We start from the raw sequence: 15,890 nt of genomic DNA on the forward strand, positions 1-15,890 counted from the left end.
AGAGAGGAAATGAAACAAAGAAAGAAGAGACAGATTGAAAGGTTGAGATGTTATGTCACTAGATGAAGCAGATAAAGAAAAACCTTGGTTATATGGGCCCAATAACAAAATATGCTGTCGTGGCAAACTGAGTGATCGTCAATAAGGAGTCGCTCGTTGAATAGGGCAGCAAACAAAGGTTATTTTCATAATCGATTAATCTGTCGATTATTTTCTCGATTAATCGATTAGTCTATAAAATGTCAGAAAATGGATGGAAGATGACGCCCTCAAATGTTTTGTTTTGTCTATAACTCAAAGATAATATCAGTTTACTGTCATACATGAGTAAAGAAACCAGAAAATATTTACATTTAAGAAGCTGGAATCCGATAATTTACATTTTTTCTCTTAAAATTGTACTCAAAACGATTATCAAAATAGTTGTCGATTAATTTTCTGTCGATCGACTAATCGTTGTAGCTCTATCGTTGAAGAATAAACACTGGAGGATTTATGGGAAGTCAACAATATCACCATCAGCAAGTTATTCTGCGCAGAATATCTCCCACTTCAGAGCTGCACAACCTGACCAGGTCTGATAGTCGAGCACAGAGAGCTGTGTGCAGAATGTCTCCCACTTCAGCGCTGCACAACCTGACCAGGTCTGATAGTCGAGCACAGAGAGCTGTGTGCAGAATGTCTCCCACTTCAGAGCTGCACTCCTGACCAGGTCTGATAGTCGAGCACAGAGAGCTGTGTGCAGAATGTCTCCCACTTCAGAGCTGCACTCCTGACCAGGTCTGATAGTCGAGCACAGAGAGCTGTGTGCAGAACTTCAGAGCTGCACTCCTGACCACGTGTGATAGTGAGAGCACAGAGAGCTGTGTGCTCTCAGGCTAGCACACGTACACCGCCCACACACTTCCCATGCAAAGCTTCACCGGTGCATTCCAGCAGGGTGGTTCATCATGACTCACGGCGCAAGAACGCCGTCACCGTGTAAAAGGAAGGCACTAACGCTAAAGAATTTTGCCATTTTATGCAGGTAGCGTTGCCGTGTAAACAGGGCCTCAGTCTTTCAGAAACCTTGAGTTTTGCACAGTCATGATCAATTGTCAGACCATAGTCATGATGACTATCTTCCATTTGCATCAGTTCACTTCAATGCATCGACTGATTGATCCTTTTTCCAATTGCTCAAATTGAATAGACAGCATAAATACATATATAAATACTTATACATACACACATCAAAACGATCAGTTATCAAAGCATTTTAAAGAGACTGTACATGGTGTTTAGAGCGTATCCATGCTTCTTATTTTGAACAGACTTTGGCAAATTGGCCATTTTACTTTTTCCTCCCAATAACTTAACATTTAGTCATTCCATAATGGCCAAGACAGGTGAGCTTCTACTGTATTTCCTGTGTGAGTGCGTGTACATATACGTGTACTAACCTGACAGAGGAACATGAACATGTACATATACGTGTACTAACCTGACAGAGGAACATGAACATGCCCAGGTGATCTTGCAGAAGCCGTATGACAGTAAGTATAGGTTCCAGTGTGACGGCTGCCGGTTCAAACAGAAAGTCTCTATTGAAGGTTCCCTTCCTCTCTTCGGTCCAAATGTCCACCTCAAGCTGGTTGAAGGCAAAGGTGCACTTCTCCCCGTACTTACACATGCCCAAATCGCCCGACTTCATCAGCTCTGGACAAATGAGAACAAACAATATTCAGTCTCTCGAATGCACGTGATTTTTATTATTATTATTATTTCTTTTGCATTTTTATTCCTGCTTTAACTACAAGGCCCTTTGAATTTCCAGGAATTTGGGGGGACTGGCATGGCTGTTATTGAGGCTGCTGAAGTCCTTGTTACCTGGACCAATGACACTTTCAGGCTTGATTTTCCTGATCAATCATGGTGACAGACAGTTAGTTGGCTACTCATGTAACCACGGTAACTAACATAGAGTTCTGAAGGATCCATCACACATTTTATTTTCTGATTATGACTTGTTACCTTCTGGCAGACGTTACAGAGCTAGTCGATACAAGAGTAACGGCTTTAAAGTTGAGCTGAACCCAAAAATGACTTTTCTTTTCTTTTAGTTCAAATACCTGGGTATGCAGTGCACCTATTTAATAATGTATGCAAACAAAATCACAACAATCTAATTTCTTTAGTTTTTCACACTTTTTCACATCAAAAGTTCATTTTTCAAGATTTCATTGATAACAGTAATGTACAGTTTGCTGACGTCACCTAGTACTATCAAATTTCTACCCCATTTCAACCAATCATATCACGACATGCAGCTGTCAATCAAATCTTCATTTCTGGATAATTTTCTCTTCCAAATGAAGTAGAAAATGGCGCCTAGTGCCTGTCATCTGGCAGAATTCCTATCCCATAAACTAACTACTATGATGTGCTGCCATCTCCCCAGAACTTAAATCAGTGGTTGGGCGAGGATGGTGCCTGCCCGTTGTGTTCTAGTGTATGTACACTGAGGCATATACTGTCAGGGTGTAAGGTCAGTCTCTCCCAGGGGCGATACACCTGGCGTCACAACCAGGTGTTGAAATGTTTGGCAGCTGCAGTTGAGGAAAAGCGGCTAGAAGTAAATTCTCTAGTTGCTAGCAAAGAGACTAGACAGATCAAATGTGTACGTGAGGGAGAAAAGATTAGACCAATTAAGGTTAGGCACAAGTTAGGGCAGCTAAGTGTAGGTGGAGCCTGGGAAATGAGGGTTGACTTGAATGAACAGCTAGTCATCCCAGCATATATAGTTAGCACCCGGCTACGTCCGGACTTGTTACTGTGGTCTGAGGTAGAGAAGAGAGTTTATTTTATCGAACTCACAGTCCCGTGGGAAGATCGAGTTGAGGAGGCTTATGAGCGCAAGAAAGCTAGGTATGCTGAAATGGCAGCAGAGGCAGTGCAGTGAGGTTGGAGGGCTCGAGTGCGGCCTGTAGAGGTGGGCTGCCGTGGTTTTGTGGCAAAGTCCGTTATTGCCTTACTAACTGAGTTGGGCATTCGGGGACGGAGCCTGAAACTTGCGGTTAGCAACATGTCTCAGGCAGCAGAACGAGCAAGTGAATGGCTGTGGATAAGGAGGAAACATGCTAGCTGGGGAGCTCACTAAGGTCAGATTGATTGTTTGTTGTTGGTCATGATTAACGGTCCGCAACAACAAGGCTGAATCATTGACAGTGGTGGTGTAGTTAGGGATTGTTTGTTGTTGGTCATGATTGACGGTCCGCATCAACAGGGCTGAATCATTGACAGTGGTGGTGTAGTCAGGAATGTCATACCGAACCGACCTGGATAGCTAGGCTTAGATAGTGAGGTAATATGCAGTTGTGCGGTGGTAGCATGGAGGGGGGTGTTTCCAGGACACTGGATTACACCGTTAAGCTTCTTGAGGTGTCGTGGGCCTAACTTAACGAAACGTCGGTGAAGGAAGGTGCCCACTTGAAAACCACAATGACATGCTTCATACTGCTGTTGGCTAGGGTAGGTAACTGGTGATTTGTGTCTTGTTTATTAGTTTGTTAGCCTGTTAGCTTGTTTTATTCTGGATTGGGCTTCTAAATGTGTTTTTCCTCGGATTTTGGCCCAAGGGAAGGGATAGTAACATCTTGTCCTCCTGTGTATTAATTAATACTAACTTGGCCAATTGTTAGAAACATGAACAAAAAACAAAAACTATAATCTCTAAGAATGCAAAGACATGTACCTGGCTCGTTAAAACGCGCATTCCAGGGATATCGTATTTACAGCAGCGATAATGGCGTGCGCATGCGAGAGCTTGGTTGTCAGGGGTCGCACTTCGGAGATTCCAGGCCGACGTGCTGCACTCTCCGCTCGGCAACACGAAGGCAGCTGGCTGCCTGTGGCTCGCTGAGCTCCACTCCTCCCGTCAAAAGGCTCTTCCCGAGGGGAGCGCCACAACACACTGAATCCCACTCGATTTGGAGGCGGAACACGCCAGGATTGGCCAAAGCCCAATCCAGTCCCCAGAATTGTCAAATAAAATCATCGACATGATACTATGACCCGCCTCTCAACCTGTCATCTTAGACAAACTATGTTTTCAGTCTGAAACGAACTCATTATGCACGTGACGAACAGGTTCAGTTCGACTTTAAGCTCTCCTTCCTCTCAACTTCAATTGCACTTCTTAACAAACAACCAGCCCTATCTCGCGGTTGTAGTATGCCATAGGATGATAGGAGGAGGTTCTCTAGGAAAGGAGGTATTGTAGCTTACGCTCTGGGTTAAGCTCTTGCTATGCTTATTAATTGCTCTTTTATTTGACTGATCTTATATTCTAGGACTTTTATTCTTTTATTATCTTACATTTTACTCTGAAGTTTTAGTTGTGGTCTTTCTTCTTCTTTTACTATTCTACCTCATAGAGGTAACAATGTTTGAAATCTCCTCACAGTGTATGTACAGTACACTTTTTGCACAACCCCCGGCACATGTGATGCTGACTGAGGGATTTTCAGTATTTTTACTTTGCTTTTTTGTTATCCTGAAAAGTCTGAATTGAACAAATAGTGCAATGGGGCTTTGTAACTATTATGTCTTGGTTACACTTTCCTCTGATGAAATTAGTGCAATTATAGAGTGTCTATGTTCTTTGTTGTTGACTGTTTGTATGCCAGCACACTGAAACGGTCTCGCAAGACCATGGCCGACCCCCCCCACCCTGGCCACAAACTCTTTGAGACGCTCCCCCACGGCAAGAGACTGAGGTCTACCAAGACCAGAACCACCCACCACAAGACCAGCTTCTTCCCAACTGCCATCAGCCTCAGCAACAAGGCCCGGAAACCCCCTCCACCAAGGACCTCACCCCCCCCCCCCCCCCCCCCCCACCTCCTCCTGAACTTAGCTGACCCCCCCCCCCCCCCCATACAACTGTAACTCATATCTAATTTAATGCCTGGTTAACTGGGACTGTAAATTCATGTAAATCCACTGCCTATTTAACGCCTATTTAACTTAGTCTGTAAATCTCATGTAAATTCATATTTATTATCCACAGAACACTTCACCACTCATGTACATATTGTATATATTTACTCGATTTGATTGCACTTGCAACTTTGTGATTGTCTTTAGTTACCTTCCTACTTCTTATCTCTGTATATTGATGTGACCGCTACGCTGCATACAGACACTAAGACAAATTCCTCGTATGTAACTTGCATACTGTGGCAATAAAAGTGATTCTGATTGTGATTCTGATGTGGTCTGTTGTTAAGCCGGGATGTGGCTATATGCACTTTTTGCCCAAGACAAATTTCCCCCAGGGGACAATACAGTTTATCTCATCTCAACTCGAGTAACAAAATAAACAATTCCTATCAAGAAGTGTTCACTCAAACTGCCTCCTGGGAAACAATCCAATAAATATCTGGGTTTTACTTTTGATGAATTTTCTACGTTTGAAGAGGGCATCAGTGTGTTGGCCGACACTGCTGGTAGAGCCCTGGGTTCAGTAATAAGTAAAGTGAAAACTTGTAAAAATCTTGGTTATGCTACATTTTCAAAGCTTTATGATGCATGTGTGTCACCAGTTTTGTTTTATGCAGCTGGAGTTTGGGGAAGAAAGAAATTTTCTAAGGTGAATGCCATCCAAAATCGTGCAATCCGATGTTTTCTGGGCGTACATAAATTTACACCTGTGTTGGCTTTTCAAGGGGATATGGGTTGGGAGCCTTGTTTGATCAAACAAAAAGGTGAAATGTTGAGATTGTGGAACCGTCTATCTAATATGCCAGAGAGTAGAGTTACAAAACAAGTGTTTAACTGGGATAAAGCACATAAGTATCCATGGTGTAATGATATTAATGATGTGTTCAGGGAAGCTGATCAGCAATTTATTTTAAGAAACAGTTTACGTTGTAGTGTTCGCTATATTAAACATAGGCTATTTCCTGATTATAAAGAAAGATGGGCCAATGACATCTGGCTCAAACCAAAACTTAGAACATATGTTCAAATTAAAAATATGTTCACTCCAGAACCCTATGTTACTTTACCCCTGGATAGATCCAGAAGATCTTTATGTGCCCAGTTGAGAACGGGTACCCTCCCTTTGGCCATTGAGGTTGGCAGGTTCAATTCTATTGCTGAGGAGGAGAGACTTTGTACTGTATGTGAATTAGGTGTTGTGGAAGATGAATTTCATTTTTTGTTTCATTGTACGCTATATGAGGAACCAAGATTGTCTCTATTTCAGTTAATGCAAAATAAGAAACCGGAACTATTTTGGTCAGGAGATGATGCAAAGTTGGAATGGTTGTTCAGAGATGAAGTCTTCAGTTTGGCCAGGTTTATTGGGAGGGCTTGGAAACTCAGAATGGAGAAGCTGTTCATCTGAATATATAACTCTGTCTTGTTTATGTTTGAGCGTTTTGTAGCTTGTTTGTTGATTTGTTTGTATTGTTGAACTTGAATGATTTGTGTCTTGTAAGCCCAGACGGGCTGGGCACCTTGAATATGGTGCATGACACAGAAATAAAAATCTATCTATCTATCTATCTATCTATCTATCTATCTATCTATCTATCTATCTATCTATCTATCTATCTATCTATCTAGCTATCTATCCATCCAATCAGGAATGATGAGACTGAAATGGTCATAGTTAATGGATTAAAGAAAGTGAGGAGGTGGAAGACATTAAGCTTTAGTTATTGTGTATGTATTGATTTGTATGAATAATATAATGGTATTAATTTCATAGTATTTTTTATTCCTTCTGAGTCATAAAACTAGTTCCCAACAAACCTGACACATACTCCCCTTTTTTGAACTCATAATGTATATGGAACTATTCGCTTCACTAGAAAATGGCATACACTGTATTTCTATGCATGCTGCATGAACGATTAAACTGCTTTGCTCAACTAGAGACAACAGCTGAGAGTTTTATTCAACAAATTTTGATTGGAAATACTAACTGACTTGTTCTGACAAACTTGTGTGATTTCTGAACACAGTGGCTACTCTGTCCCCCTCACTAGTCTCTAAAAACATGTGGTGTGTTATGGAAAACATAGGTATGATTAATGTTTATGTCCATTAACCCTCCCAGATTATCACCCAACTGTCTGATTTGAGCATCCTTACCTATGCAAATCTTATATGGGCCAGTGAAAGCGGTCCAGCTTGGCATGGCTCGCACTCTGGTCCACTCCGAAGGGAAAGCTGCCTTCCTCCTGCACAATAGGCTGTCCCGACTGCAGCTGTGGACCAGTTCTGGCTTGTGAACGTATGTATAGATCCCTCGGCCTGGGGAAAAAGAGGGACAGGGAAAAGCAAGGTTTGAAATACAGGGAGACTATTATTATTTATTAAATTATTATTTGAAATATTTTTTAAATAAAGGGGGAAATGGGGATGTGAATGACATACAGAAAACTGTGATTGAGATCGCAAATCACTGCTACAGAGATAGAAAGGAATTACCAACGAGTAAAAGTATGCCGAGGCTTTAGGTTCAATCCGTGTTGCAAACTGAACGAATCTTTCACTGCTGAACAGTGCAAGTCTTCTACAAGGATATCATGGTAAGCAAAAAACGGAGACGAAAAAGACGAAAAGTGTAAAAAAAAAGAAAGAAAAGATTGTTGTAAACTGAAATTGAATTTTGAACTAGACTGTGAAAAAAAAAATAATAATCAAGGAAACTTCTCTGGCATTTCTACTTTTCTGCTGTCGAAAATGTATCGAACCCGTCATTTTGTGAACCCTTAAACCCATATTATTTGCTGTTGCTGAAGGTGTAAACTCATACAAATATACTATTTGTTGAGTTATTAAAACCTTGCCAGATACTTGACCTCACTATAACTCACTGTCACTGAAATACATCAGATTGAATTTTGCATTGAGCTTGGCCTTTCAATGGCTTGACATTTTGCTTCCCTTTCTGCCTGCTTTAAAAGGAGGGTGCAGGATACAGATAACACCTAAAGTTCCCCCTCCAGTATACAGTATATCCAGTATCCAGTATATCCCAGTATAGGGAAGACAGAAGGATATGAAAACCTGCCTGGCAGTAAAGTCAATCCCAGCTAAGAAGTACATGGGTCAGTGTGCTTTCTTACTGGACAACAGTTTAGTATACTGAACTTCGCTCAAAGTCTCGTCTGCTAACATACCTTCCCGGGAGAAACAGGCAGAGCAGGCCTGCATGAAGTCGTGGGTGGGGGACAGGGGGTTACAGACTGCACTGGTCACCTGGTTATTCTTCTCCTTCATGGGCATGGTAGGAATCAGATTTTTAGTTAATGCTGACGAAGACAAATGTAAACAGCTGATAATACAAGCTTGAGATTAAATCTTACTTTGTTGTTGTTATTCTTGGCCGAATGCACAGAAGGGGCAGCAGCGCTGTGAGAGGGCGTGGCACCTGGATAGCAACAGGGAGAAAGCACAGTTGAGTTTGACTGAAGCTTAAGTTATCCTTTATTTATCCCCATGCGGAAATCCATCCTCTGCATTTGACCCATCCTCTACTAGGAACCTTCCTAGAACTAGGAGCAGTGGGCAGCCACAGTGCAGCGCCCGGGGACCAACTCCAGTTCGTTTTGCCATTGCCTAGGTCAGGGGCAACGACAGGAGGCTTAACCCTAACATACAGTACATGTCTTTGATGGTGGAAGGAAACTGGAGCGCCCGGAGAAAACACGGGGAGAACATGTAAACTCCACACAGAAATGACCTGGGACGGACCGGGGTTCGAACCCAGGACCTTCTTGCTGTGAAGCAACAGTGCTAACCACTGAGCCACCGTGCCATATCACATTCTGTCCTTTTTTAGTGTAAAACAACACTCCTTTCCCATAAGAATAAAAAAAGATTGAGCCCTTCCCAAAGACTTCCCCGTTTAATTTCACGGCCGTCGGGTCAAAACCTTTTATCTCTCAAATGTCAACCTTTCAGGAGCCAAGAAAAGCAGTCTTGGTTTTAGCTTCATGAACATCATGCATTTTTCAGTTCATCCAAATGGGTTTTGAAAAGGTTTCAGAAGCCGTAGGGGTCATAGTATTTCTCCACCACAATATTTCGATTTATCCTTGGCCTTTAGATCAGCGGTGCAGTATAACAATGTCTTACTATGCGTCGCACACTGACCGAAAATTCTCTTCACTATTTCATACCTGCATACTTTTGTCATGTAAATGTATATCTCTTTAAAAAAAGTCTCTCTTCTTTCAATCTTGCTAATGAAGTATGGCAAAACTGAGTTGTATTTAAGCTACAACCAGTAGTGATCAGTGTGAGTTGCTGCCTTGAGTTTGATCACATTTGATATTTTCCGCATCAAAGTTGAAATGAAACCTATGCCCTTAGCCCACATACCCTGGTAATCTTTTTTAGAATCTATCTTTATTATTATTTATTCTCCTACCTTGCCAAATAGTAATACAAATGATTAAATCACATGAAAAAAATGAATCACCAGGAAAGCCGAAGTCAGAGAGTGAGTCAAGGCCTCCTCCCCCGATAGCAACTGCTGGCAAAGCTGAAGCTCCGGGGAAGGAATCCAGGGCATCGAGGGAGTCCAGCATTTCCAGAGTGTTGACACCCATATTAGGGCCATCTCCACTATGGCCAGGGCTCTCCAGGGATTCTAGGCAATCGTCGAGGGAGTCCAGCGTTTCCAGAGTGTTCACACCAATGTTAGGGACATCTCCGCTAGGGCCAGATATGGAGACGCTCTGCAGGGCATCTAGGCAATCGTCAAGGGAGTCCAGCGTTTCCAGAGTGTTCACACCAATGTCAGGGACATCTCTGCTGGGGCCAGATAGGGCATCTAGGCAATCATCAAGGGACATTTCCTCTGGGTCCAGTGAGTCCAGTTTTGCCCTGGGTTGGTTAACATGCTGTCCGGAGTCGGCGCTTAACTGTGAATCCAAGAGGTCGTCCAGAGAATCAAGGTCATCGAGGGTATGCTGTGCTGCCGTTTTCATTGCGGTGCCTCCGTGGCCCGAGGAGAAGCCATCTAAAGCATCCAGGCCATCGGAGGTGGAGAGGGCATCCAGGGTGAAGGCCATGGGACCCGCACGGCCACCTGAGGTGCAGAAGGCGTCCAGAGAGTTGAGCTGGTTGGTGGCCGAGCTGAAGAAGGCCGGCGGGAGCTGGGGCGTCGGCGCGGGCAGGATGGAGGGGGCAGCAGGTGCATAAGTGGACTCAGACCTGGGGTCAGGGAACGCTGCCTGGATGTCCGTCTGGAAGGCATGGAAAGGAAACAAATACATGAGTGAAGAAGGATGGATTAGAAAAGAGAGAGAGTGTGTGAAATAAATAAGCTATTATGTAGCTCTAGGGTCTCTATATATTTTCATGCCTACGCTGTATAGCCGTGGCTGGAGGCATTATGTTTTCAGGTTGTATGTCTGTATGTCTGTCCGTCCCATGCTCGTTAACGAGATATCTCAGGTGGAACGCCTTGAGGGAATTTCTTCAAATTTCTCACTAAATGTCCACTTGGACTCAAGGATGAACTTTTTTAGATTTTGATGATCAAAGGGAAGTGGGTGGGGCTAGGAGAAAGGGGCCATAGCTAGGGATAGGAAGATTGTAGAGTGTCTGGGTTCGAGGGATGGCTAGGGGTATGTGGGTGGTGGGAGGGTAGGGTTAAGGGGTAAGGCCATTTTCCCTGTTGAAAATGAGTAGCTGTTGGTGAGGTACCCCCAAACATTGCCTAAAGTACCATAAGGCTGAATGGGCACACCACTGCGCCGTGGGCTTTAAGGTATTTGTGCTTGCCTTGTATCTGGACAGACATGGATGTAATCTGCAAATTGACTTCTTGGTGGAGGCATATTACACCCGAGAGGCGGTTAGTTCTAGTTTGTTTAAAATTCATGGCCCTCAATTTCTTGACTGGACTTGAAGCTTTCGGTGGAGGTTTAATGTGATGTATGCTGCTAAGGTCATATCAATCTAGAATACATGTCAAATGTAATATGTGAAATTACAGTCGGTCTACAGCTACACATAATGGACAGTCGGCTGTGTATCTGGACTTAAAAACGTCTTTTTGAATAGGTCCCACAGTTTCATTTCCTGGTCTTGAAAAGATGATGATCAATTTCACCTTACAGTATATGCTTTTTTAGGTTTTGGATTTAAAATGACACGCACACACACACACACCCCTCCCTTACCTCAGTGGGCTCTGGCTCACTAGGGAAGCAGTCTAACAGGCTATCTAAATCCTCTCCGATCAGCTCAGAGTCCTCCAGGATGTCCGGTTCAGGCACGGAGAGGGCGGCTAGTTGGTGGCAGCTAAGAGGTGCAGAGGAGCCCTGAGCTCCATAGGGAGAAGGGAAGGGCATGGAGCCAGGAGCACCATAGAGAGAAGGCAAGGAGATGAAACTGACTGGTATGGAGGGCCGAGGCATGCCGGGAAAACCGACTGAAGAGAAGCAGGAAGAAAGAAAACCAGAGCAAGTATTTTAATTGATTTTGCATATTTTTGAGTAGCCAATCATCTTTTCGGCTATTGTGATAACATTTAAATCTATAGTTGGTCAAGTATTCAAACCTGGTGCAATACCACTCAAAGGATTCGGGCCATTCCCTAAATAAGCACCTGACACCTGGTGAAAAGAAAGAAAAAGGGATACACTATCATTCACACAAATAAAGAGCATCTAAACTACATTATGAGCTATGGGCCTCATTTCTCAAAATTTAGATGCACAAAAATATATCTGCAGAAGAAATATGCATGTATATTTGCAGCTGAAAGGTTTTTCAATGCAAATATCAAAATGTCTTTTTGAACAAATTGATAGTATACTTTGCGATTATTAGTCTTTATGAAATCTCGTTACCTCTCTCATCTCTGATGATGAGGAACAAAGATGTTGGTTGTACTTGCCTTTACAGCTTGAGCAGCCATGCTTCCATTATAGAGCGCTCTGGCAGCAACATGCTCTTCCTGGGAAAGACGACATAACACACACTCGATATCAGAAATAAAGCACACAGCAGAGAGCACAGTGGGGTAAAACCGTAGCCTGGGTAAACCCATCCCCCACGTGACCTGCTCTCAGACCTGTTCTCAGTCACTAGTGACTGGGAACTGAGAGAGCAGGTCACGTGGGGGCTGGGTTTACCTAGGCTAGTAAAACCGCCCATATATCTCATGGGCTGACTCACCAAAAGACGGTGCTGCGGCTCTAAACTACAGGTTTGGGGGGTCTAGAGCAGAACACAAGACGTCTGCTCAGATGTGCGTTTACTGCGGTGGTTAAATCCCCGATCGTGTCTGCCTGGGCTGGGTTTCTAACTTTCTAACTTTGCTGAATGGATAGAACGGGGGGTTTTACCCCACCCTGACCACGCCCCCAGCCAGGTTGAGCCAGCTAAACCAGCGTCTATGACGAGACGTGGCCTCAACCTATTGGAGAAGAGGATCTCACTCAAACATCGACCACAAGTCTATGTTTTCATATACAGCACGTCGATTTCAAACTAGTGTGTTTATGAGTGTGTTCACAGCCGTCGGTGCAGGATCCCGCTTATGGGTGATTTCATGCAGGGGTGAAATAGATCCCGCCAACAATTGCTTCTCTACTAACCTTTGTGCTGACGTAGGCTTTTCGATTTTTCAGTCCCAGATGCATGGCCAGCTCCTGCGCCAGCTCATTCACCTGCTGGTCCTGGGAAGAGGTCAACACAAAAAGCATTGAGACACTGCATGAAATAGGCCACGCCCCCATCACGGGGGATAGCGCTCCATTCACTCCCACACACCAGCGTCATTTTCCTTGAATTAAACATAGCTAAAAGCTGTTGTGTGCTGGGCTGCGCACACAACAAATGTAAAAAAAAATCACCAATTAAAGTTTTTTTGTACTCCCGAGCAAAACAAGGAAGCCGTTAAAAAGAAAAATGTGGATCTAGCTGTCAATGAAGTAAGTTGGAGTGTTCATCTTCCGTATATAAGATCTTTGTGTGCAACATGCGACATAGGAGAATGCCAGGATTGGGGGGGGAGATTCAGGAAGCAGAAAGTCAGCAGACAAAAGTTGTGATCAGCTCACGTCTCGTTCGCAGTTCAAATGAATGAAGTAAACGCACACAACATCTCATTATTTGACACTAGCCAATTCCTCCTAGATATCTGCAAAACTATCTGTATCTGACGAGAGTTCCTTTGTTCGCCCGGTTAGCCACGGTTTGTTTTGCTAGAAGTTGGCACGATAGTTGGTCCTTTGTGTTTTCCATCGTGTTGGGCGTGGTTTCTGAATGATGACGCGTTCCGCAGTGTCTCTATGATGAGCCCGTGGCAAAAGAAATGAGGCCGGGAGGATTGCCCTGTGGTGCACCTGCTAGTCCTGCTTGTTGTGCTCTTACACTTGAAACTGATCTAGGTCATCTGCGCCTTTGTCTCATTTTCTTTAGACTGCTACTCCTTCTAATCTATTCCTGTTTAAATTGCAAGTCGCTCTCACATCTCCAGCTCATTCACAAGAGCGATTACTTATTTGAACGGATGCCAAACAAAGGGTTAGGATTATCTCTCTGGTGGTAACCTTGTTAGACTTAAAATCCTGAACCATCTTGAAAAAGCATCGCAATACACACAACAAAGAATTTCGCAGTGGTTTCCGCCTCACTGTAACGTCACAGGTCCATTACACTTTGCCAAAAGAAGGGCAGAGAACAACAAGCATGGAAAAGAGAAGCCAGAGAAGAACAGCAGTGCCTGAAAAAAAAAGAAGGTTCCGTTTAGAAGCGTGATGTGCCAGATGTCAGTGACTCGCGGTTCTTTTTCACACTACGCAACTTGCTGTGTTGTAATCAGGAGTCTTTGGCTCGTTTTCACACTGACTGAGCTGCGACATTACAAGACATTTCACCAGGAGATCCTCGACGAGTCCGCAGATGCAGTCTCACACTGGCTTTATCTTTTCTAAACAGACGCTCGCACAACACGAGTCATTCTACACAATTGGTTCAAAGACTCAGTGTTTTCCCTACCATTCTACAGGCCTGGCGGGCCCGCAAGGCCAATAACACACACGCCAGGCCAGAATTCTTTTTCATTTCTTTTTTATTTTTGTACGATTTTTTTTCCTGCCCAACATTTCAATAAACCTTTATGGCATATTATTACAATACAACAATACTGGTGTTGACAGTAATAGGAGATGCCAAATCATTCAACAAAACAATACGCATTTTGCTTTTAGGAGCATCGTGCCAGCGTGCGGCGCTGTGCCAAAACATGTCAGCGTGTGTCGTTGTCTGAGAAACGCACATCCCATAATACAACTGCTCGCATCGCATCCCGTAATAGTATGATGATACTTGGGATGCCATTGCGAACAGGTTAGCTAAAAGTTTAGCGCTGCCAATGAGGGCCCCCACCGTTGCGGTCGGGGTACGTTTCGAAATCCCTCCAGGCCTGACATTTTTTCTCGGGGAAACAATGAAAGTCATATTTATTAAGTCAGTTATTAAGTTTACTGCTATCTCAAATATTATTTCAGGTTTCATTAGATAATAGAATGGTCTTAGTAAACATCTAGTCTCGCTGGCCAGCCTCCCCTCCCTTCCGTGAGAGTTGTCTGGCTGCAAGTAAACAGGCTGCTGGCATAAGCCCTCCCCTGCTCTACAGCTGCTCTCCCATTGGAGGCGTCCATTTCAGACGCTGCCAGATTTCCACTCCCCACTTACAAGCGCCGTCATTGGCTCCGACCATGTCAATCAGAGCGGCTTCCGCTCCCTCCACCCTGTGTGTCGCTGTAAATAGTCCCCTGCTGCCGCAGTGAAAACAACAATGCTAACTAACTAGCAAGCTAACGCCAGAAACCTACACGCTAGCTCTTTGCTACACGCTGAAAATGGCAAGTTGGATTGTTGGAAACTATTTTCCAAATGCACTGCCACTAAGCACGACCCCATAACAATTCCAGAATGGTGACCAGCACTGCCAGACTCCTCTCACGGAAGGAGGGGAGGCTGGCCAGCGAGACTAGTAAACATCTAAGATTTGCATAGCTACTTAAATGCTTTTTAAATTTGTATGTTTTTTGTTTTGGTTGTGGGACAGCATATGCTGCTCCGCATATCGCAATCCCACAATGGAGACCTGTGCCGCCAGACTCTTCTCACAGTAGGGAGGGGAGGCTGCCGGCCAGCGAGACTAGTAAGCAAGTTGTTGTACATGAATTATGATCTTAATATGCTTTGCTTAGTATGGCCTTATAAGGTGATAGTACCACCGTCCCGCAGTCTCAACTCATAAACAACAAGAGCACTCACACTTTTTAAGTGCTCAGGCTTAGTGATTGGGTTTGTCGAACTACATTAAACTTTAAAAACAAAAAAAAGTCCTTAAAGGAACACTCTGCCCATTTTCAACCAGCTTTGTATCATTAGAACATCAGTAGTATCAGACAACTGTAAACGGTTTTGAAGTCTGTCATTTAATTTGACAGTTATAGAGAGGTCCAGGGATGACGTATTTTTGTAGGCTGAATGCGGAAGTCCCGAACTTCCTGGTTCCACACTGTTTCTGTCTATGGGATTTTTGAATGGGTTTTTGGCGATATGCTTCAAATAATGTCTGTGGGCAACGCAAGTTTAATCAAACGCGAACCAAGGTTCAGCGGGATAATCTTCACACATGAGGACCACTTTCATGAGTTTTGTAGCGTAAATGCGAGCCCTAGAAGTAAAATGCTCGAGCTAAGCTAATCCTGAACTACACACTGTCGCATAGGCTTCACGTCACGTCAGCAGTCAACCTGGACTGTTGTTGGATGTGTGCACTGATTACCTCGGGCTGAACGGGGCTGAACCAGGTGAGGGAAAGAGAATTTCCGTGTTCGCCCTTTGAAGTGGTG

The 15,890-nt window shown here is 43.9% G+C and overlaps 1 protein-coding gene across 1 annotated transcript in view; it reads right to left on the reverse strand.

Annotated features, from left to right (window-relative positions):
• LOC310788518 (zinc finger CCCH domain-containing protein 7B-like) overlaps positions 1 to 15,890 on the reverse strand; it is a 29,937-nt gene that overhangs the window by 8,251 nt on the left and 5,796 nt on the right. The window contains exons 6-14 of the mRNA XM_083650059.1: positions 12,615 to 12,695; positions 11,912 to 11,971; positions 11,573 to 11,627; positions 11,193 to 11,443; positions 9,482 to 10,250; positions 8,364 to 8,428; positions 8,178 to 8,271; positions 7,144 to 7,305; positions 1,484 to 1,698 (exon numbers count right to left, since the gene is read on the reverse strand). Of these exons, the coding sequence (XP_083506185.1) occupies positions 1,484 to 1,698; positions 7,144 to 7,305; positions 8,178 to 8,271; positions 8,364 to 8,428; positions 9,482 to 10,250; positions 11,193 to 11,443; positions 11,573 to 11,627; positions 11,912 to 11,971; positions 12,615 to 12,695 (1,752 nt within the window). The remainder of the gene's footprint in view (positions 1 to 1,483; positions 1,699 to 7,143; positions 7,306 to 8,177; positions 8,272 to 8,363; positions 8,429 to 9,481; positions 10,251 to 11,192; positions 11,444 to 11,572; positions 11,628 to 11,911; positions 11,972 to 12,614; positions 12,696 to 15,890) is intronic.

The sequence above is a fragment of the Poromitra crassiceps genome (genome assembly GCF_964638095.1).
Source record: "Poromitra crassiceps genome assembly, chromosome: 13".
NCBI classification, from domain to species: domain Eukaryota; kingdom Metazoa; phylum Chordata; class Actinopteri; order Beryciformes; family Melamphaidae; genus Poromitra; species Poromitra crassiceps.